Source organism: Oryx dammah, unplaced genomic scaffold (assembly GCF_014754425.2).
Source record: "Oryx dammah isolate SB20612 unplaced genomic scaffold, SCBI_Odam_1.1 HiC_scaffold_28, whole genome shotgun sequence".
Classification (NCBI taxonomy): domain Eukaryota; kingdom Metazoa; phylum Chordata; class Mammalia; order Artiodactyla; family Bovidae; genus Oryx; species Oryx dammah.
Genome location: NW_024070212.1, coordinates 106,204,906 through 106,228,199, shown reverse-complemented (window position 1 = coordinate 106,228,199; position 23,294 = coordinate 106,204,906). Strand labels below are relative to the sequence as shown.

General features: G+C 55.1%; 1 protein-coding gene and 1 long non-coding RNA gene across 2 annotated transcripts; one reads left to right on the top strand and one right to left on the bottom strand.

Annotated features, from left to right (window-relative positions):
* Nucleotides 1-272: 272 nt before the first annotated feature.
* LOC120856421 lies at nt 273-8,545 on the bottom strand. Its single transcript, XR_005719426.1, has 2 exons — nt 8,423-8,545; nt 273-1,625 (listed from the first exon to the last, which is right to left on the bottom strand). It is a non-coding gene; the product is annotated as an uncharacterized LOC120856421 (long non-coding RNA).
* A 139-nt stretch (nt 8,546-8,684) lies between these two features.
* Nucleotides 8,685-18,142, top strand: ZC3H12A (zinc finger CCCH-type containing 12A). Its single transcript, XM_040231654.1, has 6 exons — nt 8,685-8,802; nt 9,649-10,123; nt 14,209-14,348; nt 15,277-15,511; nt 16,010-16,116; nt 16,522-18,142. The coding sequence occupies exons 2-6, from the start codon at nt 9,729-9,731 to the stop codon at nt 17,394-17,396; spliced, it is 1,752 nt and encodes a 583-aa protein (XP_040087588.1). The 5' UTR covers nt 8,685-8,802; nt 9,649-9,728; the 3' UTR covers nt 17,397-18,142.
* The last annotated feature ends 5,152 nt before the right edge of the window (nt 18,143-23,294 follow it).

Here is a 23,294-nt window from a genome sequence, read left to right as displayed (position 1 = left end):
AGAATGGAATCACTTTAAGGACCATGGAAAGGAGATTTGGGTTCTACTCAAAACATACCTGTACCAAGACTTCCCTGGTGGTCCAGAGGCAAAGACTCCAAGCTCCCAGTGCAGGGGGGAAGGGTTTGATCCCTGGCTGGGGAACTAGATCCCACATGAGCAATGAGAGATTCTGCATGCCACAACTAAGACCCAGCACAACCAAAATAAATAGATAAACATGTTATTTTTAAAAAGTAAATGTCTCATTAAAAAAAAAGCACACCTGTACGTTTTGAATCTTTTATACTGTTTATGTAACACCTGTTCAAACAAACAAACAAAATAATCTATGTACAACATCAAGATGCCTCTAGTACTTCAAAAACCACAGGAAAAAGAGAAAATATAGCCATTTTAGCTTTTCATCTTTCAAAATAACAGCTATTCATACCTGAAATGGTTTATTTGAGGAGATGATATCTTCTCTCTTATCTCTTCATTTGGAAACAAGGCATAAAATGTGTTTTGAAAATAACCAAACAGATCACAAAAATTGAAGCACAAGATGCAAAAATTCTAAACTCCTCTGTATTGAAAACAAATACATTTTTTAATTCATAGCATGTAGTTAAATTTCAATATATAATGACAATTTCAGCTACATTCAATCTCCAAACCAAGGCTAACAAGATATTTTCAATTCATTTGTCTGTAAATCTCAATTTTTCCCCACAAAATTAAATTCTATTAAACAGTTGGCATCATTTATTAAACAGGAAAGGATCCAAAGTAGCCTTTAAAATAACAAATCTTGTTAAATATAAACTTTCTAATACAATCTTTAGAATCAGATTGATCTAAAATAAATTTTCTCAAAATATCTCTTCATCTTGCAGAAAAATGAAATTATCTTCTTTATTCAAAAAAGGGTTTGCGAGGTCACTGATCACTATGAAAACAATTTGGGTGTTCAAAAATGTTGAGAAACATAACCTGGACTCATTGTGTATGGTTGTGTAAGCTGCAAACTGTACAACTCCAGGGGATGCCATTCAGATCATAATTCAAATTATGCAGTGCACTGCCTGTGCAACTGGGCATATCAGTCCTGTGACTACTGAAAACGATGGGGACCATGGAAGGCTTTCGAGGAAGGAATTGTAGGTGTCAGAGCTGTGGTCACATAGATTGGGAGGCCAGAAACTCATGCATGCAATCTCCCATCTCTCCAGACTAGCCTCCCTTTTGGAAGCTCTGGCAACAGAAATAACCGAAGTTTTCTCTGAGGCTCAGAGCCTTGGTTTTCCTAAGGTTGGGTGGGGAGGACCATCTGCCTGGGTTGAGAATCACCTCCTTCAAATATACAACTCAAAGTCCTCTTTAATCACTTTGCAGCTTAGAAGCAAGGCTAGAAAAAGGGGCCCCTCCATGCCCTTCATTTCACTCCTACCCTAAAGGAGGCAGAGGTGACTAGCACAAGGGGACAGGGGGAAGCAGCTAAACCTGAGTGACATTCAGGACAGTTGGCTTCTGGGACTAGTTCTACCCCTGCCTTTCTGTGTGATCTTGGCAAATCTTTAAGCTTCTGGGCTTCTGCCTCCTTATTTACAAAATGAAGAGGACTATTGCCATTCTTTCTCTGCCTTTTGGAAAAACAGAAAAAAAAGGAAAAACATAAAGTCATGATTTCACAGGAAATGCACAGAAATTCAAGCATTCCAATTATTATCATTAAACATCAAAAATGAGTCTGGAGGCTCTACCAAGCAGCTATAAAACCTCAAGCAAATCTCATGACCTCCCTGGGCCTTCGTTTTACCATGCGTCAAGGAAATCAACCCTGAATATTCACTGGAAGGACTGATGCTGAAGCTGAAGTTCCAATACTTTGGCCACCTGACTCAAAGGGCCGACTCATTGGAAAAGACCCTGATGGTGGGAAGGATTGATGGTAAGATGAGAAGAGGAAAGCAAAGGATGAGATGGTTGGATGGCATCACTGATTCAACAGACATGAGTTTGAGCAAACTCCAGGAGATGGTGAAGGACAGGGAAGCCTGGCACATGTGCCACAGTTCATGGGGTCACAAAGAGTCAGACACAACTGAGCGACTGAACAACAAATAGCAGAGCTTGAATTAGATCAGCAGTTTGCTGACCTTTTCACCACCGTTTTATTATTTCCAAACCACCCCCACAGACCTCATACTTTGTGAGATTTTATCCCCTAAGCTGTATTTGAAGTGAAGTGAAGTCACACAGTCCTGTCCGACTCTTTGCAATCCCATGGACTATACAGTCCACGGATGGAATACTGGAGTGGATAGCCTTTCCCTTCTCCAGGGGATCTTCCCAACCCAGGGATCGAACCCAGGTCTCCCGCATTGCAGGCGGATTCTTTACCAGCTGAGCCACAAGGAAAGCCCAAGAATACTGGAGTGGGTAGCCTATCCCTTCTCCAGCGGACCTTCCCGACTTAAGAATCGAACCGAGGTCTTCTGCATTCCAGGCAGATTCTTTGCCAACTGAGCTATCAGGGAAACCCCAAGCTGTATTTAGATAATTATTATATACTTAAGAGCTATTAACCAATTATTGTTACCATCATAAAGGATATTTTTGGTTGTGATTGACAGAATTTATGGACTTATACAGATAAAAAGTCTAGAACTTGGAATAGCTTCAGGCAAGGCTTGATCCAGCAGCTATTACTAAGGACCAATGTTCTTCCAGTCTCTTGTCTCTGCCTCCTCTGAAGTGTCACAAGGTGGCTTTCAGAAACTCTTGGGACTACTTGCTTTTATCATGTGTGACTAGTAAGAAACAGAGAGCCTGCTGCCCAGTTAACACAAAGAAAAGACACAGGATTGAGATTCATTATCCTGGTTGGCCTGATTTGGGTCACGTAACCTTTCCTGACCAATTACCATAGTCTGGAGGATAAGATATATTGATTTGCTTAAGCCAGTTAGGACCTGCTGCTGGAATGGGGCCTTTTGTTTGTTTGTTTTTAATAATTTTTTTATTCAGCTTTTTCTTTTGTTTTGGAGTATGGTCAATTAACAATGTTGTGATAGTTTCAGGTGGACAGCAAAAGGATTCAGCCACACATGTACATGTCTCCATTCTCTCCCAAACTGCCCTCCCATCTAGGCTGCCACAAAACATTGATCAGAGTTTGCTGTGTTATATAGTAGGTCTTTGTTAGTTATCTGGAATGGGGTCATTTCTAACCAGATCACATGGCTGGGAAATTCCCAGCACTATTAGGAAGGGGGAATCGGGCAAAGTGTGCTGGAGAGACACCAGCCAGTTTCCTGTGGCAAGTTAACCAGCGATATCTCAAACAGCCCATCAGAACTTCTGACCAGCATGTGAGCTGCACATTAGTGACCTCCAGGGCCTTGTGAACTGGTCTCAATGACAACCCCATAAGTGGGTGCCCACACTGGCCACATGAACAGACGTCAACCTAGCTGTGGTTAGACCTGGCCCAAATGCAAATTCATCTCTGAAACTTCTAGTTCTCTACTCCCACCCAGACCTTCAGAGATGGCTCAGCTGGAGGCCCAGGTGAACCCCAGAGTCCCCAGTTCCCAGTCTATGCCTGCTTTTTTTCAGATACAAGGGGACATCCATGAGCTGGACTTGGCAAAGAGGATGAAACAGTGATGCCCACAGCAAAACATGCCCAGAAGTACCCCAGATGCCTGGCTCACTGACTCACCACAGGTTTACCAACATCTGTGCCAGGACCTGTCCCAGGGACCTGTCAGTCGGGTGGGAGGCAGTGGTGCCCCAGAGTATTACGGTTCAGTATGCAAACACAGTGAGGTGGACAGCAAAGGACAGGAACAGGCCCTCCCCAGCCCGGGCCACAGGGCATGAATGTCCACACAGCAGGGTAAGCACCAGGACCCCTCAGCCTAGCCCGGACTCTCCTGGCCTGAGAGAAACTAGTTCTGATATCTTCAAGGATACCACCAAAGTTGTGCCCCCCAGAAAAGACTGGGGAGGGTTCAACCACAGGACTGGAGACCCAAGCCTCTGCACACTGTCAGGGCCTTACAGGATTCTCTCGGGCCCTTTCCCTGCAATGGCTCTGGTGTCGGGGAGGAGTGGGCAGTGGGGAGGAGGGACAAGCCAGATCACGCTTTTTGCCTACCTTCAGCTCGGTCTCTTTCTGGAACTTCAAAACCAGGGAGGATTCACTGGTTAAGGGAACACATGATGAGGCCAAAGGAGTCCCCTGCAACAGCTCCCTCCAACAGACTCTGAACAAGACCACTCCTTTGAACAAGACATTGTCCTTATCGGGTCCTTAAGTAAGTCACCAGTACTTCTGAGCACCTGTGTAGGTCTGACCTCCATTGTGTCTGGCAAAGGGGCCCAGGGATGCCTGGAATGGAGAAAGCCCGACAGCCTTTCTCAGCTTTGCCGAAATTAACCTGCCACGTGGCCAGATGCAAATCTCTCTCCTGCTTTGTCTTTCCATCTATAAAACCAAGATTGTGGGCTAACCAGTCTCTTTGGGGCTTTCCAGCTCTAACAGTCCAGAATGTGAGCATTCAAGGTTCAGAAAAGAGGGAGCAGTGGGTGGCTGAAGTGGGGGAAGAGGGGTGGCAGGGGAACGGTCTGGTCAGGGCCTCATGGACCAAAGGGCTCTATGTTTAGACTTTGGAGGCTATCTCCAAATGATAATACTCAACCACAGGAGAGATAGACAGACAGACAGACAGACAGACAGACACCAACAGAAGTGAACAAACCCTTCTGAACGTCTTACCAAAACAGACCACCTACAGTACCCGTGAAATTAGGGGTTGTTTCTTTTAATAAATTTTAAATTTCAGATTTAATTTTCAATTTACAGAAGAACTGCAAAGATAGTACAGAGTTCCCTCATCTCACACCACTGTGGTACATTTGTCAAAGCCAGAAAAAAAAACCAACATCGGTACATCTCTATTAACTAAAATCCAGACCCTGGGACTTCCCTTGTGGTCCAGTGGTTGACACTCCACACTTCCAGTGCAAGGGCTATGAGTTCAATCCCTAGTCAAGGAAATGAGACGCTGCATGCCATGTGGTACAGCCAAAACACAAACAAAAATGTCCAGACCTTATTTGGATTTTACCAGCTTTTCCATTAACGCACTCCCTGTTCCAGGATCCAACCAGGAGCCACCCTGCATCCATCTGGGATGTCTCCTTGTGTTCTCTGACCTGTGCCTGTTTCTGTCTCTCCGTGCTTTTTGAGATCTTTTCCAGTTTTGAGGAGTCCTGGTCAAGTATTTTGCATAATGTCCTTCAATCAGCGTTTGAAGACTTCCTTGTTGGCACAGTGGTTAAGAATCTGCCTGCCAGTGCAGGAGACATAAGAGACACAGGTTCAATCCCTGGATTGGGAAGATTCCCTCGAGAAGGGTATGGCAACCCACTCCAGTATTCTTGCTTGGAGAATCCCATGGACAGAGGAGCCTGGCAGGCTACAGTCCATAGAGTTGCCAAGAGTGGGACATGACCGAAGCAACTGAGCTCACACGCACCTCATCACCTACTGATGGGGGCACATGATAGGGTGGTAACTTCCATCACTCAGGTCGAGGTGATATCTGCCAGGTGTCTCCACTGTAAACTTACTATTGTTTCCTCTCCCTACTCTATTATTAAGAAGTCACTAAGCCCATTGTGGGGCTTCCCAGGTGGAGCTAGTGGTAAAGAACCCTGTCAATGCAGGAGACATAAGAGATGCAGGTTTGATCCCTGCTTTGGGAAGATTCCCTGGAGGAGGGCATGGCAACCCACTCCAGTATTCTAGCCTGGAGAATCCTTTGGATAGAGGAACCCAGTGGGCTACAGTCCATAGGGTCGCCAAGAGTCAGACATGACTGAAGTGACTTAGCACACACGTGTGCAAGCCCAAGGTACATTCAAGCGAAGAGGAAGGGATAATTAACCTGGAGGAGTGAGAACCTCCACGTGTTATTTGGAAGATTTGTCTCTCCTCCTCCAGTTAATTATTTATCCAATAATTTATTTCTATCAGTGCCAACTCAGGGATATGGATTTTTATACTCTGGGTTACAACCAAACACTCAGTTACCCATTTTATTGCTCTAATTGTTGCAGCTTTGGCCATTGGGAGCTTCAAGCTCCTGAGGCCCTGTGACACACCCCTGTCCTTTTGAGTTGGGACCACTTCCTAACTCTGGCACCACAGGATGCTCCAAGCTCACTTTTTTCCCTGTCCCAGCCTGAAAATCAGCCATTTCTCCAAGGAAATAATACATTTTTAAAGACAAATCCTCCAATTGTCTTGTCAGTAGTCCAAATACATTGCACTGAATTTGAACAGGTGATGAAAGAGTTAATTTGCTCAATTAAATGTTAAAACATACTTCAATTTTTATAGCTCGAGTGTGACAAGTCTTTTTAAAGTATATTAGGAGCCTCAAAACACTGGAGGGAACTGGCCCTTTCTGCATTTCCAGGAGGCCCTGTGGAACTGAACCTCTGCAGCCCACTGCCAAGGCTTGGCAGCAGCCTGCCCACCCTTCCTAGAGCATTGATCTAGCTCCTGTGTCATTCCCAGACTGAGCTGCCCGGTGAGCTTCCAAGAAAAAAAAAAAATCATATTTGGTCCAGCCTCTCTTCTTCATCTTGGGTGGGCTCAGTTGCTCAGTCTTGTCCAACTCCTTGTGACCTCATGGACTGTAGCCCACCAGGCTCCTCTGTCCATGGGATTTCCCAGGAAAGAATATTGGAGTGGGTTGCCATTTCCTCCTTCAGGGGATCTTCCCAAACCAGGGATCCAAACCTCAGACTCCTGTGTCTCCTGCATTGCGGGCAGGTTCTTTACCCGCTGAGCCATTGTGGAGGAAAGTTTCCAAAGGCCAAGGTAATTCCTGGGACCTTTCCCTCTCCAGCCTCTCCTCGTCCCTCACCCATGGGTGACCAGTCCTGAACCTCTACAGACCCCACCCAGGCTGGCCAGGTGGCAGGAGAGCAAGAAGGCTCCAGGAAGGAAGTTGGCAAGATAGGTGTGCAAAGAATGGTTGGGGGAGGGAGAAAGGCTGGGCACATTAGATCCAGAGGGCTTCTGGGGATTGAGGCCATTCCAGCTACAATTGGAGCAGGGTTTCCCCAGGAGCAGTCCTGGTTTCTGCAGAACAGAGTCAGCTTCTTGGGAAAGAGCTGCCTTCATGAGCCGGAAGAGAGCGAGACTGCGGCTCACTCTGTGAGGACACAGAGCTGCGTGACTCATCGCCGCCCAGTACTGCCGGCTCCCTCTGGCACAGTGCTGGGGAGCACGGGGCCCAGGAGTACAGGCGGAGTCCCATCCCAGCCCTGGCCCAGAAGGCGGTCCCTGGCCAGCGATTACAATCCAGCACGTAGGGACAGAGGCAGGATGCTGTGGGGGCACTGAGGAGGAAGCAACTCAGCACCAAAGGAGTCTGGGCAGGCCTCACAGAGGAGGTGACATCATCAAAAAGAGGAATAGAATTGGTCAGGCAGCAGCAGGGAGGGAAGAAGGGGAGGGCACTCCTGGCCAAGATAGGAGATGCAAAGGCACGGAAGTGTCTGCACAGCGTTGGCACAGTGCCCACCACCCAGTGAGTACTCCATAAATGCCAGGCATTATCGCTGTGGTTGGTTTATCTTCATTATGGTTATTAACCTGGACTCATTACTTAATATTTTTACTACCATAAAGGAGTTGCTACAATGAATAAATGTCTAACTATACTGCACTTTTCACTGAACTTTTCTCAACTATAAAAGGGGCTGTTGTGAAGATTAGGTCTATGGCACACAAAGCACTGGGCAGGAGTGCTGATGAGCAACATCGGAGGCGGCTTCATTTTCTCCCTCTCTTGGAGGCCAGCCCCTGGGGGTTGCTGTGCCTGGGAGGCACAGAAGAAGAGATATTTGAGGGGGGGGGGTGTTTAAAGATGACCAGTCAACAAAGCAGGGACTTGGCTAGGTGGAGTCATTGGGGGTTTCAAAAGCGACAAAGATGTCACCTGGAGCCCTGGAATAGGAGCTCCTGGCCCTGGATGCAAGTCTTTCCAGCTGGGACAAGGCAGGTTGTACCTGCCTTTCTATTCTGACAAGGTCCAGATTTCAGAAAAAAACTGTACCTGGCCCTGGGTGGGGCCCCAGTTCTGTGTGTACCTGTTCCAGTCACACAGTACCTGTTGAGCGTTCCTGATTCTCAGTGTGAAAAGTTACTTGCCTGGGTGTACCTGTCTTGATAACTATGGCTCTGCCTCCAACCGTGTGTGAACCAAACTGTATACCCAATTCACTCGATCGTCCCGGACTGTATCTTCTGCACACTTAGGTCTGAACGTACGCGGACCTGTGCCTGTGTAGCCGTACACTTGGTCCGCCCGTGCCTGACTCGATGTGCGTACCTGCTTTAGCCCGGGTTTACCTCACGCCTTGCGAGCCGTGCACTCCTGCCCTGCAGATCTCCCCACCGCCAGGGCCCAGAGGTTCAGAGGAAGGGGCTGCTGCCCACGCCCCCGCCCCCATTCCAGGCCGGGCCGGCTGCTCTGGGGCAGCGGGGGCGGGGCCGGAGGCCAGGACTGGGCGGGGCGGAGCGGCGCGGGGGCGGAGCAGGAAGGGGCGGTGGCCGCTCCGCCCCTCGCCGCCCGAGCCGGCTCTCGGCTCTCGCCTCCTCTGCCCGGCTTCCGCGTCACGGTCCCGGGCGCCACCTGCCCGCCCACTCGCCCCGTATAAAGTCGCCGGCGGCCTGGCCCCCGGGACTCGGCCCCATGGAGACGCCGCCAGCCGCGGCTGGCGCACGGCAGGGTGAGGCGCTCGCGGCTGGGAGGGGGAGCAGGCCTCCGGGGCGGGAGGAGGAGGGGGTGGGAAGGGCTCGAGCTGAGACCGACCGGAGCGGGAGGGACGTGGGGCCAGCCCACTCCGGCCTTGCCGATCCCCGGGGCCTCCTCCAACTTTGCCCAAGTCGGAGGATCCTGGGAGACCGAGGTCCGGAGTGGGAATCGGGCGAGAGCGAGGTTCTGGGCCGGGACACCCTCCGCGTCACCGAGCCCGGAGGCCAACCAGAGTTTCCCAGCAACTTTTCTCGCTGGTGGGTCGCCCTGGAAACTTCCCCTCCCCCGGTCCGGGAATCCGGCCACGGGCCCCGCGCCTCCCGGCCTGGGCTTCGAGCAGTGGGCAGACGGACGCGAGGAGGCGATGGCTTCAACGGGGAAGCCCCCGCCACCCCCTTCCAGCGCACTTCCAACCCAGCGGGTTTCCACCTGAGAGCCCCGCCCCGTTTGCTGTGGGGGCGCGGCCAGGTCCTCGGAGGCCTCCCACGATTTCTGGGTCCCCTGGTTGGCGGGTGTCGGGGGTGGGTGCTGGGGATGGGGTGGGAGGAGGAGTGAGACTGCCCAAGTTCAAATCCTTGCGTCACCAGCTAACAGCTGGATGACCTTGAGTATGTTCTTAATGTCTGTAGCTGAACTTTCCTCCTTCATAAGATGGGAGTGATGCTCTCTAGCTGGGAAGGCTTTTGAGAGGATAATAGAGGTAAAAGGCCAAGATGGCTTTGCATACTGCCACCCATATTGTTGGATGGAGAGGGAGGGACAGGAAAGGAGGTGAGCAGAAAATGCAATCCCATCCCTAACCCTCCTGGTTGTCCTACAGGAGCTGTGAAAAGTGCCTTCCACCAATCTGAGCTGTGAGTGGCCAGTGGAGAGAGGCCCAGGCAGGAAGCCAGCCCCACCATGAGCCTGTGGGAACTTGAAGACCACCGCAGCTGCCAGGGGACCCCCAGGCCGGCCCAGGAGCCCACGGCCGAGGAGGCAACGACTGCAGAGCTGCAGATGAAGGTTGACTTCTTCCGGAAGCTGGGCTACTCATCTGCTGAGATCCACAGTGTCCTGCAGAAGCTGGGCGTCCAGGCAGACACCAACACAGTGCTGGGGGAGCTGGTAAAACATGGGTCAGCGGCCGAGCGGGAGCGCCAGGCATCGCCGGATCCCTGCCCTCAGCTGCCTCTGGTCCCCCGGGGTGGGGGCACCCCCAAGGCTCCCACCGTGGAGACTTCTCCACCCGAGGAAGACAAGGAGGGCAGTGACCTGAGACCCATAGTCATCGATGGGAGCAACGTGGCCATGAGGTACATGTCACTTCTGTGTCCAAGACCGTGGCCTCTGGCCGGGATTGGTGGCCATGTCTCTACACCTCTTGTAGAGAGGACTTCAGGAAGGAGTTTGGTCTCTTCTCTAGACTGGTCTAGAGGAAGGGAAAGCCCTTTATGGAGGTCCTACTGTGTGCCAGGAGTCTCCCTTTATCCTCGCAGCTTCTTGGAAGTGGGTTTTAGGGCTGTTTGAGGGGGCTCAAAGAGTTACTCTGGGGCCCACTTCTCGTAAGTGCCAGAGCAAGGATTCGAACTCAGATCCTTCTGACTCCAGAGCTGCCTTATGCTCTCCATGAGGGATCAGACTGTGGGCTCCAGCTTATTCACATAGGAGCCTTCTTCCTCCTCTATGAGATGGGGCTCACCACCCTTCAGGTGGTGCTTGTGAGGAATGAATGCCTGGAACCTGGAGAGACGGGCTTGTTCATCATTGGTAGTTGTTGTTATTGTTACTGTTATTCAGGGTCTGGGACTGCTGGGGTCTTGTTGTCTCAGACCTGGGCTTGCGTGGAAGCCGGCCCAGCTACTGAGGCCTTTGCAGCTGTGACCAAGAGTAACCTTGCGGATCTGGCGACATCAGGGGTGTGGGCGGGTGGCTTGATGCTTTGGCTCCAGGGGCTTGATGACTTGGGTCGCCTCTGCTTCTGCTGGAGCCACCTAGGCTAGACTGGGCTCTCAGGGTCCCCCAGGGACCAGAGCTAGGCCTGGGCCCCAGTAACCATCCCCACCTCTCCCCTATGCAGGCTCTCATGGGGGTGTTGGGGGGCCACTGCTGCTGACTCCAGAGAACCCAGACCTCCCTTCCATTCATCCCTGCCCTCTGGTCTCGCTTTCTCCCTGTCCTTTCAAGGCAGGCTGGTGAGTCAGGGCTGGGTGTCTAGTTCACAAGGAAAAGTTCCTGCGGGTGTGGATGGGGAGACCCCAGACATGGGTGTGGAGTAGGAAGGACTCCTTCCCCCACCTCCCTGAGGGCTCTCCCAGGTGGGCTTCATGAGGCCCCTGTACCTCTGCCCGCCCCCCATCTGCCCCTCCCATACCTGGCCGAGCTCAGCTGTCTGCCTGGTCCCGGCCCAGCTCAGTAGATATGCAGGTGGCCCTCCTCCAGCCACTTCTGGGTCCGTTTTCCCATCTCTGAAATGGTTTGAGCCTAGGTGGAAACTGAGGCAAGCTGGCATCCACAAGCCCACGGCAGCTGGTCACCCTACGTGCTTTGAGAGTTGGGGGACCCCTCTCCGGCTGCAGTAGCAGTTGACTGGGTCAGGAGTTGGGATCCCTTAGCGACTCCCTCCTCTGGGGGGCGTGGGCCCGAAGGCTGAGCCCCGGGGGCAGCCATGTGCAGTGTGTGTTTGTATCTTGGCTGGAGGAGGAGGAGCCGGGCAGGGGGAGGGGCAGGTGGTGGAGGGCCTGGCCAGAGGCCCAGCCGCTCGGGGTTTTCTGAGCTGGGGCAGTAGCAAAAGGGGAATTCCAGCCTCTAGCTTCCTGTCTCAGCTGCTGCTGGGTTCCTACCCTCCTGCCCCCTCCCGCCCCAGGGCAGGCGGGCCAGCCCCTACCATATGCAAATCGTGGGGAAATTCACCTCTTGTTTCCTTCTAAGGGAATTTTTCTCCACTTGCTGGGCCCAGCCCAGGCAGATCTTTTCACCTGGGTAGCCCTGCCCTCTACCCCGGGTGGGAGTCTGGAGTCTCCAGCAGAAGCACACGTCGTCCAGTGTCTCCTTAGGCTGAGGGGCCCTGACTTTCTGGGCCAGCAGGACTGCGGTGAGGGTGAGAGGATGTCTGGTTCTCCTCTGCCAGCAGAGCTCCCTCCCGGGCAGTGAGGAGTGAGGTTAGCTGCAGACAGGCGCTCCTGGCTTGGGAGGGCAGGATCTGGGCTTGACTCGAGGGACAGCCACACGTGCTCGACTTCTGCCAAGAGTAAGGCTCTGGCCGCCTGCTTAAGGAATATCCTGGGGGCGGGGACGACTGAGAGCAGACTTGTCCCCAGCTAAGGTTTCTGATTCCCAGAAGCAGTGCTCTGTCCCGGAAGCCCCAGTGGACCCTGAAGTCCCAGGGCTTGTGGGTGCTGGCCTGGGAGGGGGCGTGTGCAGGTACACACATGCGCACAGAAGGAGGCAGGTGGATGGGGAGCTGTCAGGACACCCCACCTGGGGTCCTGACAGGGGAGCAGGAGTTTGCCAGAGGCATGATTTTCCCTGTCCCCAGCCTGCCCCACCCACTGAACCCTTCTGTTCAAACTCAAGTTTGGAAGTTGTTGGTTTTGTTTTTTTTTCTCCCTCTCCTAAAGAAACCTTAGCTCTCCTGTTAGGGGTCAGAAGGCAGTCCGACGTGGGTTCAAGTTCAACCTCTTACCAGTAGCCAGGGATCTTTAGATGCATCTCAGAGCCTTGTAAGGATGAAGCCAAGGAGGTATGCCATGCACCTGGGCTCGGTGCCTATCCATCCAGGCCTGCTGTGAGGGCTGTCACTTGTCTTTGTACGATCGGGCATCAGCACCCGTAGGGGTTAAGAGCACAGCCTCTGGGTGTGCATCCCTGTTTGACCATCGCTACTTGTGATGCTGGCAACTGGTTGCCCTCTGTGGACCAGTTTCCTCACCTGAATAAAAGGGCAAAGGTCCTCTCATGACAGTCCCCTCCTCAGAGGCTTACTGATGATTCAGTACTGAGCACAGGGATCAGGGCCTGGCTCACAGCTCTCAGTAAATGTTAACTTTTATTATTATAAGTGGGCTGGCGGATGGCAGTGAGGAGGCCCCACCTGGCAGGGATGAGCTCTGCCTTCAGGTTGGACTTTGCCTCACTTACAATTTACAGAGACCTTCAGCCCTGGGAGCCCCAGCCTCACTCCTCGACAGCTTCCATGCCTGCCCCACCTCCCTTTCTATTTCTCTTGGGGCTTTAGCTATCACCCGCCGCCACCGCCCCCCCCCCACCCAAACCCACCCACAGGATGTGGTCGGCCATGGAGTTGCCTCTTTTGCGTAATGCTTATTCTGTTTTATTTGCCAAATATGAGTCTGAGCTGTTCACTGAGGGGCAGGGGCTGTTGGGGAGGGAGGCCCATCTGGCCCCTTCCCGTCCCCTCGCCTGGTCCTGGAGCCCTGCCATGACACCCGCTATTACCTGGGAGGCCCTGTCCCCTCCTGTGAAGCCAGATGGAACCGCCACTTTGTTGGACTGTCTTTGGCCTCAAGCAGACGGGACCATTGTCCCACTGACAGGGGGCCCTTCTGAAGGAGGCTGCGGTCCCTCAGGCCCATTTTTCAGGTAGAGAAACTGAGCCAGGGCCACCTCAGGGCTTGCGTCTGGATCCAACCGCGTTTGGACGGGCTGAGGTCTGGTCCACAGCCCACAGCAGGGGGGGTGTCCCCTCTCCCAGCTTGGCTGCCTGGCAGAGTCCCCAGAGGCTTCCAGACCTGTCTTTTCACCTCGGGTCACGCCCTCCTGGGAGGGGTAAGGCGGTCCCGGAGCTCGGTCTAGGGAATCAGGGCAGTGGGAGGAAAAGCATTCTCCCTTCACTTTCAAACTGAAGGGCCCTGTGGCCACCTCCTGCCCCGAACTGAAGGTTGACTCAAGGCTCCCCCCTCACCCTCCTCAGTCGCGGTTTGAGCAGGCCTGAACTCTAATCCAGCTTTAATCCAGAGCAATCTGGTTTCCCCTCCCCAGCACCCACCCACAGCCCTGCGAGCCGGCAGGGGAGGGGTGGTGACTCAGTCCGCCTGTGGACATCTGGGTCCCTGTGGTCCCAGCGCCTTCCCCCCACCCCCAGGTGTGTTGTAAGCGGCCTGACCCTGCCCCACGTGGGGAGCAGGTGCTGCCAGATTCCTGGGCGTCTCCTTGCTGTCTGTTGGGAGAGGAACCTCGGGAAAAAAAAAAGCCGCAGGTCTGGTCATCACAGCCTGGGTGGGAACCAGCAGTGAATACAGGCGCTGGAGCTCCAGCCAGAGGGCGGGGGGCCAAGCCCAGCGGCTCCACCAGCCAGGACAGGGGCTGGAGGGCAGCTCGCCTCCCTCCCGTGCAGGCCAAAAGCGACAGCAGGCTGACCCTGCCCTCCTCTCCTCCCCAGCCATGGGAACAAGGAGGTCTTCTCCTGCCGGGGGATCCTCCTGGCGGTGAATTGGTTCCTGGAGCGGGGCCACACAGATATCACCGTGTTTGTGCCATCCTGGAGGAAAGAGCAGCCTCGCCCAGATGTGCCCATCACTGGTGAGTGGCACCTCGGTTGGGGCGCGGTCTCACTGCTGGGGTTCTCCTCCAGAGAGACCCTTTGGGTGTGAGCAACAGCTTCCAGGCCCCAAGCAGGAACAAGCATTTCTTTCCCTGGCTTTTGCTGTCTTCAGCATCCCTGCTCTGAACAGTGGTCCTTGGCGGTCACCCTGGGCAGCCTCTACCTTTGGGTAGCGGGCACCTCCCTCACCTAATGGTGGCCGGCTCGCGCCATATCCCCCGTGGCACAGGGTCGGGTGATAGAGCGGCCAAGTCCCTGGGCTCTGTAATCCCGGCTCAGTCCCTTCTGGCTAGGCCACTTGCCCCTCATCTGAGACACGGGATGGGGTGAAGGCTTGATAACTTTGTGGGGTGGGTATCAGCATCACAGCAGTTAATCTACCTAAGTGCTCAGCAGAGCACCTGGCACATAGCAGATGCCAGCTGCTGGCATGTAACGGATTCCGGCTGCTACCATTGCTCTTACACGAGCTCCTGATCTTTGTGGGGAGAGCCCAAGTTTGTTTCTCTGGACGTCTTGATGTGGGGGCAGGCTGGCTAGGGTTGCCTGTTCCAGGAAAAGAGGCCCCTTCTGGGTGGGTCCGTCAGTCCTGGCTGAGACACTCATCTGGCCTCAACTCAAGCCGGAACTCGTTGCCAGATCCCCCCAGGACAGGCTGGGCAGGACCAGGGCTGGCGTCCATGGGGGAGAAGGAGGCAGCCCAGCTTCTCTGGCCAGCCTGTTCTCGGGGGTTCGAAACAAGGTGCCAGGCCCAGCAAGCTGTGGGGGTTGTTGGCCTCCACAGAGCCCCTTCCTGCTCCCATGACCCTGGGGTTGAGAGCCTGGCTACCGGGCTCAGGGAGCCATGCAGGCTGGCTGCGAGTCCAGGCTGGGCCCTGACCTGCATGCACCTCTGCTGCCTCCCAGACCAGCACATCCTGCGGGACCTGGAGAAGAAGAAGATCTTGGTGTTCACGCCATCACGGCGGGTGGGTGGCAAGCGGGTGGTCTGCTACGATGACCGCTTCATCGTGAAGCTGGCCTTCGAGTCGGACGGCATCGTGGTCTCCAACGACACGTACCGGGACCTGCAAGGCGAGCGGCAGGAGTGGAAGCGCTTCATCGAGGAGCGGCTGCTCATGTACTCCTTCGTCAACGACAAGTATGTCCCCCCACTGCCGGAGGGGCTCAGGGGAGGGACCAGGCCGGGGCGGCTCTGTGGCTGAGCCATGTGGCCTTGGGCCTGGGCAGCTTCGAGCGCAAGGTGGACAGGACCCCACAGGGGACCAGCCAGCTGGGAGAGGGCTGGGCTTTCTGGCTTAGGGGCTGGGTCAGGAGCCTTTGGGACAGGATGTGGTCAGTGCTTCAAGACAGTCTCTCCAGTTCCCAGCCCTGAGGCTCTGACCAGAGGCCAGCGGATGCAGCCTTAGATCCAGACTTCAGGCCTCAGCGAGCTCCCAGCAGGAGAGTCACCCCTGACTGTGGCCCTCTGGACTGGGACCTCCTCCCTGCCTTGGGACAATCCCTCCCGAGCCTGGGGGACCCTCCTGGGTGGACACTAGTTTTCGGAGCTGCCCCCTCTTCGTCCGAGTGAGGCTCCCTATCCAGCGCCTCCGAAGCACTGGGAAGTCCCCGATCACCTCTCCCCCGTCCTCTGCAGGTTCATGCCCCCCGATGACCCCTTGGGCCGTCACGGGCCGAGCCTGGACAACTTCCTACGTAAGAAGCCACTCACGGCAGAGCACAAGAAGCAGCCGTGTCCCTATGGTAAGAGCCTGGGCCCCAGCCTCCTGGGCCATCCTCACAGCATCCCCTGATCTCTTGCCCAAATCAGCCTGCACCCGTGTTCTTTCTCTCAGGGATCCCCCAGCCCCAGCCCACGTTTCTTGGACTGGCCCTTCGGTCTCCCACCCCCTGGTTCTAGGTGAAGGTGAAGCTGAAGTCGCTCAGTCGTGTCCGACTCTTTGCGACCCCATGGACTGTAGCCTACCAGGCTCCTCCGTCCATGGGATTTTCCAGGCAAGAGGACTGGAGTGGGTTGCCATTTCCTTCTCTAGGAGATCTTCCCAACCCAGGGACCGAACCCAGGTCTCCTGCACTGCAGGCAGACGCTTTACCGTCTGCGCCACCAGGGAAGTCCTGGTTCTAGATCCCCCTTGAATTCTCTCCCAGGGAGGAAATGCACCTACGGGATCAAGTGCCGATTCTTCCACCCTGAGCGGCCGAGCCGGCCCCAGCGCTCCGTGGCCGACGAGCTCCGCGCCAACGCCCTGCTGCCGCCCTCCAGGGCCGCGAGCAAGGACAAAAGCGGCCGACGGCCTTCACCATCCTCTCAGCCCGGCTCTCTGCCAGCAGAGCGGGAACAGTGCAGCCCGGATGGGAAGGAGCTGGGGGCCCAGGCATCCCCAGGAGCCCCCCGGGAGGGCCTGATACAGACCTTCGCCCCGACAGGCAGGAGCCTCCCTCCTGGTGGGAGCAGTGGCGGCAGCTTCGGGCCCTCGGACTGGTTCTCACAAACCCTGGACTCTCTCCCCTACACCTCCCAAGACTGCCTGGACTCGGGCATTGGCTCCCTGGAGAGCCAGATGTCAGAACTCTGGGGGGTTCGAGGAGGGGGCCCTGGCGAGCCGGTCCCGCCCCGGGGCCCTTATGCCGGCTACCGCAGCTATGGGGCAGAGCTCCCCGCCACCCCGGCCTTCTCGGCCTTCAGCCGGGCCCTGGGTGCCGGCCACTTCAGCGTCCCCGCTGACTACGCACCCCCGCCGGCCACCTTTCCACCTCGGGAATACTGGTCTGAGCCATACCAGCTGCCCCCGCCCACCCCAGGCCTGCAGGAGCCCCGGGCGCCTGGCCCAGGAGCCGACAGGGGCCCCTGGGGCGGGGCAGGCAGGCTGGCGAAGGAGCGAGCCAGCGTGTTCACTAAGCTGTGTGGCGTCTTCCCCCCACACCTGGTGGAGGCTGTGATGGTGCGCTTCCCGCAGCTCCTGGACCCCCAGCAGCTGGCCGCCGAGATCCTCTCCTACAAGTCCCAGCACCTCAGTGAATAAAGCTGGCCCAGCCGCCTCGGGGGCAGCACCTCCGAGAGCTGCCAGGCTGGGCCGTGGGCCCTTGAGCAGCCCGGCCCTGAGGCCCACCGCAAGAGGCTGGACAGAGGGAGGACTCAAGTAGGGAAGGAACCCCAAACCAAAGATTCTGTAGGATTGCTTCTGGCCCCTCCAGCCGCCCCCGGCCCAAGGGCTCAGGAGTGATCAGCCTGTTGATGCACATTGTATCTGTAGTTTCAGGAGACGCTGCCAGTAACGGCTGTCAGTCCGTGGCTGAGGCCCAAACCCTCCTTTCTCTCAGAGGGCGGGGAGGGAGGCAGGGGGGAGCAGAGGCCTGGGCTGGGGGCCCTGTGCACAGCCCCCCCACCTCCGCCCCGCCCCTGGGACGCCGGCTTTGGCTGGCTCGTTGGGCACCGTGTGCCCGCCCTCCATGGGCTCTCCTCTTAAGCCAATGAGGCCTCATCCGCGCTCTCCGTGCGGTACGCGGCTTCATGTTAGTAAGCAAGATGCTTCTTAATAACCCACCTCCGTCCCACTCTGTGCGCCTGTCCCCCGTGCCTGCGGGGGTCCAGGGCAGTCTGTCCTACCCTCTCCGCCCCCCCTTCCTCTGTATTCAGAGCCGTCTCGCCCTTTCCCAAGAGTGGGGGGACACGTATACATGTGTGTACAGGTGTAAAACGTTAAATATTTTACACGGAAAGCCCTTGCCTCTCTTCACACTTCAATAAAGTACAATGTGAGTGCTCTAAGAGATGATGGTCTTTGTTGCTCGGGGGTGGAGCTGGCTTCTGGGTGACGGAATGTCAGCAGGTGGGCACCCCGGATCTGCCTCCACACCCGCTCTCTGACCCTTCTCTGAAGGAAGGTTGCTGAGCTCCACAGAAAGCGCTCTGTCCCTTGGGGCAGAAGCATCCTTCCCGAGGCTTGGGTCAGGCCCTGGGAGGAGGTAGCTGTGGACACATGGGCAGGGAGTCAGGAAGCAGCAGCGTAGAGCGTGGAGTCCTGAGGCTACAGCGTGGGGAAGAGGTGCTACTGTGGGAACTGGGAGGTGGGCCAGGCTGTCCCGTTTCCTCTGCCCTGCGACCAGGCCGAGCATTCCGGGAGAGCCTGGGGAGTGGCTCTGGGGCTCAGCTCTGCCCTGTCCTCCCAGATGTTGCGCTGCTCCAGGTGAGGAGCCGAGTAGGAGGCCCTGGGGAGGAACCATCCTGAAGAGGCCCTGCCAGGGTAACCCCCAAGCAGGAGGTTAGGGGTTCTGGCCCCAAACCCAAGAATAGGCTCTGCCACCGTGTATGTCGCCTGGGTCTGAGTTTCCACATCTGTGAAGTGGGGATGGTGATGCCTGCCTTCCAGGCTTGTACCTTACCGAGAGGACGTGAGCCCATGCATGTTGGTGCTCACTAAAGGGCCTCCCGTTGTGCTCACCTCCTGCCATCATCTCAACCTTCCCATCTGCCCCTGCAAGGGAGGAGGCCAGGCAGGAGTTTGTTTTTCATCTTTTGGTTTTGGGGGTTTTGTTTGTTAGTTCGTTTTTCCAGATAAACGAGGTATAGGGACTTCCCTGGTGGTCCGGTGGCTAAGACGCCACGCTCCCAAGTGCAGGTGGCCCAGGTTCTATCCCTGGGCAGGGAACTAGATTCCACATGCCACATCTAAGAGCTCACATGCCACAGCTAAAGATCTCACATGCCGAAATGAAGATCAAAGATCAAGCATGCCGCAACTAAGACCCAGCACAGCCAAATAAACAAAACGTGTTTTAAAAAGGAGGTATAAATGTTAAATATTTTAAGTGAAAAGCTAGACTTGTCAGATGAGCCATAAACACTATCAGCAATTAGTAATCATATCTTCGAACATCTCAAAATTTGTACTCAGAATTTGTGAAACTTTCTCTTTTTCAGAGAAGATTTATTTATTTATTTTGGCCATGCTGGGTCTTCATGCTGCGTGCAGGCTTTGTCCAGTTGCAGCGAGTGGGGGCTGCTCTTTGTTGCTGGGCACGAGCTTCTCGTTGCAGTGGCTCCTCGTGTTGGGGAACGCGAGCTCTGGGTGCACAGGCCTCAGTAGTTGCAGCACCGTGGACTCAGTAGCTGTGGCTCACAGGTGTAGTTGCTAATTGGCGTGCGGGATCTTCCTGGACCAGGAATCAAACCCATGTCCCCTTGCTTTGGCAGGCTTAATCACTGGACCACCAGAAAAGCCCTGTGAAGCTTTTATACTTTTATTTTTTTCTTCCCTAGAAGCAGCTTTCCCACAGAACCACCATGCAGCCTGTTACAACAGGAAAGGCTACGCTGGCCATCTCTCTGCTTGTTAGCCCTCCCACCCCACCCCGTTGTTCTTGGCCCTAAACACCCTCTGCTCTTGAGGCGAGAATCCAGGCACAACATGGGAGTAACTTCAGCAAACATGACTTCCGAGCCCCCACACAGTGCTCATCCAGGCAGGTGCCCTGTGCCTGTGACGTCCAGCCACCTCGGGAGGCTGTATCTGCAACCAACAACGGTTGTTGCCTTATTTATAAAATAGATTTCCCAGTCAAGAACTGTAGTCCAGATTAAAGGCCCTTTATGGGCCTTTGTGTTTAAAGATGGGAAGCTAAAATACCGGACTGTCCAGTTCATTATCAGCCAGTGACAAAGCTGTGACTTGCCCAAGGTCCCATGGAGGAAGACAAACTGGGGCAGGGCCTCAGCTTGGGCTCCCCTGGCCCCACAAACCTGAGGAAGGGAGGGTGCTCCAGACAATAGTTCGCAGTGACTCTCAGGCCCCTGAGAGGGATGGAGGTGGGGGTGCCTTCAGCCCTGCGCCTCACAACCACACAGGTTTACGTCTGCATGTTCTGGGCTTAGTCGCTCAGTCGTGTCCACCTCTTTACAACCCCATGGACTGTATGTAGCCCACCAGGCTCCTCTGTCCATGGGAGCAAGAATGCTAGAGTGGGTTGCCATGCCCTCCTCCAGGGGATCTTCCCAACTCAGGGATCAAACCCAGGTCTCCCATATTGCAGGTGGATTCTTGACTGAGCCACCAGGAAAGCTCAAGAATACTGCAGTGGATAGTCTATCCTTTCTCCAGGGGATCTCCCAACCCGGGAATCAAACCGGGGTCTCCTGCATTGCAGGTTCTTTACCAGCTGAGCTATGAGGGAAGCCCTTACATCTACATGGTAACCTCTAATGTGAGAGCTGACCTGACACCCTCCCTACCCAGCAGCTCCACCCACGCAGCCCCCCCCAGCCCGCTGCATACCCACAGGGTGGGGTAGGGGGACTGTGAAGGCCCTGAGGCCCCAAGGGAGGTCTGGAAGAAGTAGGTTGCCTTCTCCCCTCTGCCAATCCCACCAGCCTGCATCCATAGCTTTGAAGGTGCACACTGGGCCCTTGGCACAGAGCTGAACTCTGACCATTCACAGCTTCTGCTCTGTAAAGAGGGGGTGGGGGAAGCAGATCTCACAGGCAGGTGGGCAGTGGGCAGGGGGCAGCAGGCCTGGGTGCTGGTGGACTGTTTAGGGGCCATGTCTGGCCTTGCTGTCTCTTTGGCAGGCACAGACAAGGGCAGCAGAGCCTGAACAGCCAGTGCCAGCTGGGGCAGGGCTCTCGGAGGACTGAGTCAGTTCAGTGCCCTGTCATCTGGACTTTCCCGGCAGCCTCGACCTGGCTGGGGCCGTCCGGGATTCGGAGCCTCCCCTCCAGGCCTCTTTCTCAATCTGGCTTCCAGGCAGAGCTGCTTAGAGGCTGCCAGACCCAATGCCCAGCATGTTTCTTTCCCACGAGGTGGATTTTTAACTGTGAAGTTCTCCCCACCAACTCCTGCCCCACCTGCTGAAACATCTTTGCTCACAAGGCTTCAGCGTCCCCTCCCATGGCAGGGACATGATGGTCCCTGCTTCTCCCTGGAATTGGCAAGCGGACACCTCGGTCTGAGTGGTAGCAGTTCGGAATGAAGTGGCCCTGGGTCCAGGTCCCCGCCACCGGCTCTGTGGCTCTGGCCACCTCACTCGCCTTTCTCACAGCCTGGCTTTTCTGGGGCACACACTACATGGTTGTGAAGTGTGAAAGACAAAGACCATACGATGTCACTTGCATGTGGAATCTAAAAAGGGTACAAACGCACTTATTTAGAAAACAGAAGTTTGAGTCACAGGTGTAGGCAATAAGCTTAATGGTTAGCCGGGGAAAGGGGTGGTGGGGAGGGGTAAATTGGGAGGCTGGGAGTGACATACACACTATTATATATAAAATCGATAACTAGTAAGGAGCTACTGTGGAGCATAGGCAACACTGCTCAATACTGTGAATGACCTGGATGGGAAGAGAATCTAAAAAAGAGTGGGTATACATGTATAACTGAATCATTTTACTGTACACCTGAAACCACCACATTGTAAATCAACTATACTCCAATAAAAATGTTAAAAAATAAACACTTGGGGGGGAAAGGTGTGAAGTGGAGGGTGGTAGGGCCAGAACGTAACCCTGAGACAGGAGCTCAAGTCACTGAGGTGCTGGAGGGATCAAGCTTCAGGCACTGCCCAGCCTCCTCGTTCCTCCTTTTGTTTTCCTGGTTCCAGACACTGAGAAGCCAATGGGGAAAACAGAGCGTATGCAAATCCCTGCATTGGGAAATGATCCTGGGGCACTCATGGAGGATGGCCTCCCGCCAGCCCTTTCCGGAACCCTACAGGCCCCCCACCCCACCCCACCCCACCCTGGGGCTCTCACCAGCTGGGGCCTGACCCTGAGTCTTCTTGCAAGTTCTGTCCCGTGCACGGGTTAATCACACTCCAGGAGCGCACCCCTGGCAGAGAACTGGATGAAATTCCCCGCCTGGATGGATGTCCCTGCCTACTCTTGTCCCCATCCCAGTGAGCCCTCGTGAGAGAATCCAGCAGTCCCTAAAGATCTGAGGACCTAAACTAGGTACAACTCCGGTCCCCAACCCCCATGGCTGCTAACTCCCCCCAAACAACGCTGGTCTCCTGCAGGGTGGCGCGGGCCGTGGCTGGGAGAGGCCGCCAGCCACCATCGCAGCTGCCAGCCCTCCCCTCCCATCAGTGATGTTCGGAGCCCTCCCTTCTCCCCTCAAGTCTCCTGGAAAAGCCAGAGTGTGTGTCTCCCCTGCCTGCCCTGAAGGAGCTGCTGGGCGGGTCTCTATTTCAGACAGAAAGAGCAAGCCACAGAGAAACTGGGATTCAGTGTCAAAAATCTAGAGTTGGGGGGAGGGGGAGGGCCAATAGCCCAAGCCCTGGGCCCAGATGGTCACCAGGACCCCAGCCCTCAAGAAAGCGGTCCCAGGGTCCTAGCACTCTTGCCTCAGGGATCCTCAAACCTCTGGTTTATCAATTTATTTCTCCATAGACCATATACATAGTAGAGTGGGTAAAGGGTGGTGAGTAAGAGCCTGTTCTGGGGACCTCCTAGTTCATGGAAGGGTGTGGGAGATTTGGCTAAAAGGGACAGGAAGTAGAGCCCTACAATTAAGGAAACTGGAGCCCTGCCAGGCCACGGTATGTAAACCCTTCCGGCTAGTTCCTGAAGGGGGAGGAGGACCCGGCTGTCATTTTCGGGTGTGGCCTCAAAGCCCAGCTCAAGGTCGCTGCTGGTGATCTTAAACGGCTTACTCATTTAAGAAACGGCTCTAAAACTAGGTAGGGAGCGGGGGAGAATTGGGCAACCCACCCACCACACAGTTAGGCTTGCTGCTGGGAGGCAGGTCACTGGGACAGGTCCCAAGGCTCCTATCCTGGCTCCTCTCCAGGGAAGAGCCTCGCTAAGGCCAGGCGCGCTGGGGTGCTCTGCCTGCCACCTGCTGGCGCCTCCCGGCATGACAGTCTGGGGAGCAAAGGACCCCCAACTAGAGAAAGCCCACAGGCAGCGACAAAGACCCAGCACCGCCAAC